This window comes from Microcaecilia unicolor, chromosome 2 (assembly GCF_901765095.1).
Source record: "Microcaecilia unicolor chromosome 2, aMicUni1.1, whole genome shotgun sequence".
NCBI lineage: Eukaryota > Metazoa > Chordata > Amphibia > Gymnophiona > Siphonopidae > Microcaecilia > Microcaecilia unicolor.
The window spans coordinates 215,222,902-215,232,439 of NC_044032.1; the positions used below are offsets into that span (position 1 = coordinate 215,222,902).

A 9,538-nucleotide genomic window follows, 5' to 3' on the forward strand; every position below is an offset into this window, starting at 1 on the left:
TATGGGCTGACTGTGACTCCTCGTGAACCTCCTCTGCCTCTTATTGAGCAATCTGTAAATGCTGTGAGGAGGGGGGTGGGTTCCTACACTGATTGCTCTCGCTCTTCATCCCCTGCTGGCGGCTTCTGGCTGGTGTCCTTGGCGTACTCTTCCTCTCCCACGGTGCCCTTCTGTGAGTGCTCAGCAGCCACTGATTCACCCTCCTCCTCCTCCAGATGTGCCTGCATTGCCTGCCAGCTGCTGGTTTCCAGATCTCCATTGGACTCTGTGTCCTCGCCTGCATAGGGAAAGTAAAGGAAATGTGTCTCTTGCATTAGGTAACCTGGCAGTCTGCTGCAGCCTTCCTGAACATGTGCACTTATAGACTACAACTGATAAGGAATGGCATTGTTATAAAACCCAGAAATGTACACCTCTACATTCAACACTGCAGGAGCAAAGGAGTATGGTTCACTGTGTACCTAAGAAGCCAAGGTGCCGGACAGCCACACAACCAGGTGGATACAGAAGGAAGGATTGTGGAAGTAGTGTGGAGGGCACAGTGAGAGGAACACAGAGGTCTATAAAGCAGGAATAAACACTGGTTGGTGATAGGCCTAGGTGGAGGGGGGAAAAGAAGGCACCTAAACCTTACAGATACAGGGGCCCTCCACTTGGTGACCTGGGTAACCCCAGACCTGCCAACTAACCTATACACTTCTTGCAGTTGGTCCAAATCACTGCGGTAAAACTCCTTCATAATCGTAAAAAAAAATATGACCATGTTGCTGTTCTTCTCATCACAGAACACACGCTTCCTGTGTCTTTCCACATTCCTTTTAAAAAGTATTTGATCATCTGGACCTACTGTCTTTTTTGGCTTTTCTTTTAATTCTGTATGTCCCTACGCAATGCTTATTCATCACTCATTTTCGTCAGGTTTTTCAGATGCTTTTTATTTATTTTATTTTCAGCACTTGATATACCACAAGTGATCACTGAGGTGACTATCCAGCTTATAATCGAAAAAGAAAAACGCCTATATTTCGACCCAAATCGGGAGATGGGCGTTTTTCTCGCAAAGGCGCCCATATCGGTATAATCGAAAGCCAATTTTGGGCGTTTCCAACTGCACTCCGTCGCGGAAACGAATAAAGTTGATGGGGGCGTGTCGGAGGCGTGGTGGAGGCGGGACTGGGGTGTGGTTATCAGCTGAGGAGAGATGGGCGTCTTTAGCTGATAATCGAAAAAAAAAAAAAGGTGTTTTGACCGCGATTTTGGATCCCTTTTTTTGGACCCTTTTTTCTCACGAACAAGTCCCAAAAAAGTGCCCCAACTGCCCAGATGACCACTGGAGGGAACCAGGGATGACCTCCCCGGGCTCTCCCAGTGGTCACTAACCCCCTCCCACCAAAAAAAAACCCACTTTAAAAACGTTTTTTCCAGCCTGTATGCCTGCCTCAAATGCCGTACCCACCTCCATGACAGCAGAATGTGTTCGATACTGTCCCTGGGTCAGATGTGGCTCTCGGGTGCAGTACAGGGTCACATCAGCATTGCATTGTGGTGGGTGTAGGGTATTGGGCTCCATGATTTCATTAGCTTGTGTTGTCTCACGATGTTGGTAGTTGGTAGGCTCTTCTCCCATGGTGCTTTTCCTCCTGCCTACTGGGTCAGAGTGTGCCCTGTTGTGTTTCCTGTTGTAGTCCATGCGGTAGTGGCCATATTTGTAAGCCAGTTTTAGTTCCCTTTCCTGTGTTAGCCGCGTTAGACAACTTAGTTCTTACCTTGAATGTGGCTGAAAGAGGGCATTGTACAGCATTCTGCCAGCTCTGACCTACTGCTAATCTCAGTACCAGGGAGACTCGTTGCCAGGGGGGCACAACCTCTGATCTGCAGTTAACTGTGAGTAAACGCGGTTATTAAAATAAAGGACATTTTCGGAGAAATTAGTCTCCAGGTGTCATCTGGTGTGCCAATGTTATACAGCAGCAACAAGTCCTAGAGGCCTGCGTGTATGCAGGTCCCTGGAGCTCTTTTAGTGGGTACCGTAGTGCACTTCAGCCAGGTGGCCCCAGGCCCATCCCCCCCACCTGTAACACTTGTGCTGGTAAATGGGAGGCCTCCAAAACCCACTGTACCCACATGTAGGTGCCCCCTTCACCCCTAAGAGCTATGGTAGTGTTATACATTTGTGGGTAGTGGGTTTTGGGGGGGGGGGGGGTTGGGAGCTCAGCACCCGTGGTAAGGGAGCTATGCATGTGGGAGCTTTTTCTGAAGTCCACCGCACTGACCTAGGGTGCCCAGTTGGTGTCCTGGCATATCAGGGGGACCAGTGTACTACGAATCCTGGCCCCTCCCACGACCAAATGGCTCGGATTAGGACGTTTTTGAGCTGGGCGTTTTTAGTTTCCATTATCGCTAAAAAAAACAAACGCCCAGCTCAAAAACATCCATTTTTTTCGAAAATACGGTTCGGCCTGCCCCTTCATGGACCCGTTCTCGGAGATAAACGCCCATGGAGATAGGCGTTTGCGTTTGATTATGCCCCTCCACGTGGTTTGCAGATTCTATTACAGCTACTTTATTACAACTACTTGCTCTTATATTGTAGCGGCATCTATACTATGGAAGAACCTTCCCCTCTATTTCCGCCTTAAGGGGTTTCTCAACCATTTCAAATGCCTTCTTAAGGCCTATTAGTTCTCTTTGGCCTTTCCAACTTCCTGAAGTTTCTCTTTGCTCTTCAGGCATCTTACCTGGCAGCCTCTGTCTTCCTTTTGTTTTCTTCCTTTTCCTTTTATTCCTTTTGTAAACATGTATTCATTACCTTTTGTTACCCTCTTGTTTTCTGTGTTGTGACCTGTTTTGTGTCGTCTTTTTGTTTTCCCCTCCCCTACTTAATTATACTGTATTATAAACCACTTAGACTTCTTTTAGAAAATTTGCAGTATATCAAATAAATTGAACTTGAACTTACTCCCTATAGAATTGTTGGGATATTGCCGCTGATAACTAGCCTTTCAGCATGTACTCTGGTGTGCCTTCTTCCCTGTCCTCCACCTAGCTGAGAACCTGTACTACACGTGGGAGTGCTATCAGTGAGAACCCCTCACTGTCCCTCCTTGAGGAAGAGAAGGTGACACAAAGAGCACAGCTTGGTTTGCCCAACCTTAAACAACCTCCCTCCCTCTAGATACCCACATAAACCTCCAAATCTTGGGATTTTCAACCCCCCACATCCCAAAATAGTTATGGCACCCAAAAAGAAGGCCTTGAGCAGGAAGTGCAATTTTTGTGATGGTAAAATTGAGCTTCTTGTCAAGGAGATCACGGCACGCCATCACAATCTGTTTGCTCCAAAGGGGAGAAACTTAATGCTGTCTACCATGCATATAGAGACATAGAGTATATCAAAAGAAAATGGAGGCAGCTGAAGAGGTTTGTGAGGTTCAAGGCTAGGGCCAACCCACCGGATGTGGACACTATGAACCTCACCCTTATAGAGCGCATAGTGCATAGGCTCCTTCCTCAGGAGGGCATCCATGACCTGGGAAGCCAGGACACCTCCCTTCTGTGGATTGAGAATTGGTTATTGGACAGAGGGTAGGATTAAATGGCCATTTTTCTCAATGGAGGAGGGTGAATAGAGGAGTGCCGCAGGGATATGTACTGGGAGTGGTGCTATTTAATATATTTATAAATGATCTGGAAATTAGAACGATGAGTGAGGTAATTAAATTTGTAGATGACACAAAACTATTCATAGTGTTTAAAACACATGCAGATTGTGAAAAATTGCAGGAAGCCCTTAGGAAACTGGAAGACTGGGCTTCCAAATGATAGATGAAATTTAATGTAGACAAATTCAAAGTAATGCACTTTGGGAAGAATAATTCAAATAATTCAAATCTGATGCTAGGGTCCACTTTAGGAGTCAGCACTCAAGAAAAAGACCTAGGTGACATTCAGGCTTATTTTCGAAAGAGAAGGGCGCCCATCTTCCGACACAAATCGGGATATGGGCGTCCTTCTCTCAGGGTCGCCCAAATCGGCATAATCGAAAGCCGATTTTGGGCGCCCTCAACTGCTTTCCATCGCGGGGATGACCAAGTTCATGGGGGCGTGTCAGCAGCGTAGCGAAGTTGGGACTGGGGCATGCTTAACAGATGGGCGTCCTCAGCTGATAATGGAAAAAGAAGGGCGTCCCTGATGAGCACTTGGACGACTTTACTTGATCCATTTTTTTCTTTGCGACCAAGCCTCAAAAAGGTGCCCAAACTGACCAGATGACCACCGGAGGGAATTGGGGATGACCTTCCCTCCCAACCAAAAAAAGAGGGCAGAACAGTGAGGGGGAATGGAACGCTGGAGGCTGACTGATGTCAGGAGATGTTACGAACCCAGGCAGCCAAACATGGAACGTTGGAGTTGCAAATTATTATATAGGATATGGGGGTTGTGGGCACAATGATGAGGGTAGCTGTGTACTCGGGCCTTGATCAGGGACAGAGCTGTTATAGGGGTGCTATGTCTGCGGTACTTACGTCGGGCCCTGAGGCGCTGCCGGGTGTTCTGGAGTAGGGTGAGTTGTTCACACCAAACGTGCCTGTACCGGCACTGGAGCAACTCAAGATCCTTGCTATTCCAAAGCGACTGCAAAACACAAGTTGATGGACACACAGGGTTCAGATGATGGGCTTTCATAGCATCACATACATTATTAATGTGGACAACATGTTGTGCAGTGCTCCTCACATAGCTTGTGACAGATGGCAACAGGCTGATTGGGCAGGGGGGGGCTAAGGGGGGCGGTTATACTTTACATAGGCACAGGTGCTGTGTGAGCTGAGGTGGCCATGGAGACAGAGGGTAGCATTGTGGTCTTTCTGTGGATCATGTGCACTGTTGCTGGGAGGTGGGGATGGGTAGTGGATTGAAGCAAGTGTGCCTTTGAGTGTTTCATTGTACTTTAGTGAGCTGCTGTCAACATTCCCATCAGTATGTAAGTATGGCCCAGGATGGGGGGGGGGGGGGAGAGGTCCAGATATGTGCAGCCTCTCATTTTAGCACTGCATGGTTAGTAGAATTGGGCCCCATAATTAGTTGTCATTGGATATTCTGTACATTCCAATTTCAGCAATGTGTTTTTTTTTTCTTTCTTATGAAATTCAATAACATGTATTGCAACAACAAAGATACCTCAGTGTATGTGACACTCCCTATGTATGGTGCTTGCACTTGAGTGGTGCTGTGATCCTGGAGAGCAATGCTTCACACTCATGTTTCCAAGCTGCTCCTTACTGATCTCCATGCCCTCATGGAGACATTGTGTGGAGGCAGGTGGTGGTGGTGATTCATGATTTGTCTCCTGTGCCTGAAGCACAGGAGGGCCAGATTCTCTGACTCCTTCACAGAGAAATTAGGCTCCCTTCTCAAAGACAAGGCTGTGCCCACTAAGCAACATTCCTCTATGTACAGAGGTATATGTGCATGTTTTCACATGGAGGGCACTTCCTGCTGTTGCTAGGGATGTTTTCTGAATGCAGGGACCAGTACAGCTGATGCACATTTTTCATAGTGTATTTTGATTGGCAGAAACGTTTATCTCCCAACACCTATGATGTTTTTGGTACATTATCTTTCAGGAAATGTTGTGTGTGTGTGTATTTTTGAATATCAGAAAACATTTTATTTTTTTCTTTCATTATGGACTTCAGTTTTTAATTGTTTTCTAATAAATGTCTATTTTGCCATTTGTACAGCTTATTGAAAATGCCCCCCTTTATGTGCTTTGTTTTATGATTATATTAATGTAAACAATTTTTTTGACTGGGGTTTTGGGTGGAGGGGTTTGTGATTTATTTGGAGAGCAGTTCTACATGACCTACCTGTCTTTCTTTTTTGCAGTCCAAAGAATCTTCATCAGTGCTCAGCTGCGATATCTCTGTGGATGATAAGTACATCGTTACTGGCTCTGGAGACAAGAAGGCTACAGTCTATGAAGTGATCTACTGAACACCTGATAGCGAGCTACCCTTAATGTTGAATAGGGCCAAAATATTTTAAAAAGTAGAAGTAGAAAACCTGCCTCTTAAAATGAAAATTACAGTTGGACTTGGATACAAAAATTACTTTTGGACTTGGATACAAAAATATACCAAGTATTCAAACTGCAAAGTGACTTCTGCTTTTAGGTATGAGCTACCTGGAACAAACTGAAGCACGGACATGTAGCAAATGGGCAGGCTGTGTTGATTTTTTTAAAATGGCACCTTCTGAAGACTGTTGGAACTTCTTTCCTTTTTTTCCTTTGTGACCTCATGCAGATCTATGCCATTGCCTGCGTATGGATTATCCTTTTCTTCTTGCAATTCAATGCTCTGTCCTGTTTAGAGCTGTGGTGTCTCAAATGAACTCATTCTTTCTTGGGTTTTGCCTCATGTGATAACATCTTTTTGTATTTTTGTTTAAGGTTGGACATTTGTACAAATTGTAAATATATTTGGTATTTCAGTAAAGGCTTTAGTACCAACAAAGTCTTTTTTTCAGCTTTGTCTTTCTAGGTGCTCTTGGGGCAATGTAAATATGAGTAATTGCTTTGTCAACGGATGATAAATTTGCTGAGGGGCTAAAGTCTTAACACTGGGTTATTATTGCATTATAATCTTTTATTTTTGAAGTAGTCTCATAGGATTTTAGACATAGAGAAAGATCCCATAATGAAGCAGTTAACAGGAGTACCCATTTCTTTTTCCCGTTTCTGTGAACTGGTCCAGATTAGTTTAGAACCATCTGCTCAGAACTCATGTTCTGTTAACCTTTTCTAAACTCTGGACAGCTTTAAGGAAAAGAAATCCCCAGATTTTGTAGTATCATGGCTGTCAACGAGTGTGCTGCATTCCTGCATGCTCCTTCTGAAGAATTTTAAATAACTCCATGTCAGACTTCAATCAAGTATGTCGTTATTTTTCAACATGCAAGAGTTCATTCAACTCCCATGCACCATTTCTCTACTGAATCTGCATTCTAAGTAAGTGGTGTGCTGATTTTTATTTTTTTTTCTTGCAAACGTTCTCAGGTGGGTGGAGGGGTTTGTGACTTATTAAACTTCAGTTTCACCCCTCAAAATAAATGGTGACCTCTCTTTTTTTAACACCAGGGTCTTTGAGATCCACAAACAGAACTGGATTCAAGGATAACCATAATATGTAAATTGACTGTAAAGTCACTGCCTACCATTTGAGTAGCCTGGAAGCCAAGCCCATTTGTGACACTTAAGAGAGAGAGTTTGAATACAGATTGTTATAATCCAGAAGAGCAACCAGTGGAGTAAAACAAGAAACATTCAGACTCTGCTGTTATTTTCACTTTAATGATGAATATAATTATCAAAGAGGGTAGCTAACATTCTCCGAGGACAAGCAGGCTGCTTGTTCTCACGACTGGGTGACGTCCGCGGCAGCCCCCACCAACCGGAAAGAAGCTTCGCGGGACGGTCGGCACGCAGGGCACGCCCACCGCGCATGCGCGGCCGTCTTCCCGCCCGTGCGCGACCGCTCCCGCCAGTTCCTTTTTTTCCGCGACTGGAGAGAGTTGTGCTTCTGCCACTCTCTCTGTTTCAGCCGCCGGATTTTTCGACCGCGTTTACGCGGATCGTCGCTTCGCTTCGGATTACCGTTCGGTTTTCCTTTTTTCTTGTTTGTTAAAAAAAAAAAAAAAAATCTCTGCGCGTGTGGAGCACGCGCTCCCCTTTTCCCTCGCTTCCAGCGGGGACGCCACGTTGCGGCCTAGTGGTCGCTCGGTCGTTTATCTTTTCGTGGTGTGATTTTAGCCACCATTGACGACTTTGACTTCGCCGACGCGATTTTTCCGTCGATGTCCTCGAAGGTCCTGAGTGGATTTAAAAAGTGTGGTCGCTGCGGCCGGCCGATCTCGCAGACCGACACCCACGCTTGGTGCCTCCAGTGCCTCGGGCCGGAGCACAATCTCAAGTCGTGTGCTTTGTGTCTCGGTCTCCGGAAACGGACTCAGGTTGCGAGGCAAGTTCTGCGGGACCGTCTTTTTGGAACTTGCACCGGCCCCTCGACGTCGACCTCGACGGCATCGGTATCGAAGGCCGGTTCTTCGGTACCGGTATCGATGCCCGAGACATCGGCACCGATGGCAGCGACCCCAGGAGAACAGGTCCCGTTGGCCCGCCGGTCCGCCGGTGAGAGTGGGGTTGAGAGGCCACGTGGGCAGTCGGCCCCGGTCACTCCCTCAGCTCGTGAGCCACGGGACCGACCCCTGTCTGACCCGGTGCCTCGAGACCGAGGGGGATCGACCTCCTCCTCCTCCATGCCCTCCGGCGCCGGTGACGTGCATCGAAAAAAGGATAAGAAGCGTCGTCACCGGACGCCCTCGGTGCATCCCGAAGAGGAGTCGACGCCGAAGCGTCATCGTCGAGAGGAGAGGTCTCCGTCGGTTGTGGAGGTACCGACGCGTCGGGGTTCCGGCACCTCGGTGCCGTCTCCTGGCTCCCAGCAGCTTCCGGCACCGACACCCTTACCGGCCCCACCGCCTTTCCCGGCAGCGGGCCTGGACGAGTGCCTCAGAGCCATCCTTCCGGGGATCCTGGAAGGGCTGATGCGCCAGGCTGTGCCGGCGCCGGGGGTGCTTGCGCCCTCGGCGCCGATGACTGTGGCGCCGGCGAGCTCTAGCCCGGCGCCGGGGCTGTCGACACCGCTGCCGCTTGCGGTGCCGGTCTCGACTGCCACGCAGGTGGAGTCCCCGTCGACGTCGATGGAGGGAGCTCCGTCCCCGCCGGCGCGGGAGTCCACCGCTCGACGACACCGAGACCTCGGTGCCTCGACGTCGAGCCGGGCCCGGTACAGGACTCAGCTACATGAGCTAATGTCCGATACCGAGGATGAGGACTCGTGGGGGGAAGAGGAGGACCCTAGATATTTCTCCTCAGAGGAGTCTACGGGCCTTCCCTCGGACCCCACGCCTTCACCGGAGAGGAAGCTCTCACCTCCTGAGAGTCTCTCCTTTGCCTCCTTTGTGCGGGATATGTCTATCAGCATTCCCTTCCCCTTGGTCTCTGTGGAAGAGCCGAGGGCCGAGATGCTCGAGGTCCTCGACTATCCATCACCACCTAGAGAGTCCTCCACGGTGCCGCTGCACAATGTCCTGAAGGAGACGCTGCTCCGGAACTGGGTGCGACCATTAACTAACCCCACCATTCCCAAGAAAGCAGAGTCCCAGTACAGGATCCACTCTGACCCAGAGCTCATGCGGCCCCAATTGCCCCATGACTCAGCGGTCGTGGATTCTGCTCTCAAGAGGGCACGGAGTTCGAGGGATACCGCCTCGGCGCCCCCGGGGCGGGAGTCTCGCACTCTGGACTCGTTTGGGAGGAAGGCCTACCAATCCTCCATGCTCGTGACCCGCATCCAGTCATACCTGCTCTATATGAGCATTCACATGCGGACCTATGTGCAACAACTGGCGGACCTGGTCGAGAAGCTCCCGCCGGAGCAGTCCAGGCCTTATCAGGAGGTGGTCAGGCAGCTGA

General features: G+C 48.7%; 1 protein-coding gene across 10 annotated transcripts in view; it reads left to right on the plus strand.

The window, feature by feature from the left end:
• TLE1 (TLE family member 1, transcriptional corepressor) overlaps positions 1-7,149 on the plus strand; it is a 309,424-nt gene extending 302,275 nt beyond the window's left edge. For 8 of the 10 annotated variants that reach the window (XM_030193702.1, XM_030193707.1, XM_030193703.1 and 5 more), the window contains one exon: positions 5,890-7,148. In XM_030193702.1, coding sequence (XP_030049562.1) covers positions 5,890-5,997 — 108 coding nt within the window. In that variant the 3' untranslated portion in view covers positions 5,998-7,148. Of the gene's footprint in view, positions 1-5,889 lie in introns of all 10 variants that reach the window. The other 2 variants (XM_030193704.1, XM_030193708.1) reach the window with 1 other exon arrangement.
• Positions 7,150-9,538: the final 2,389 nt, after the last annotated feature.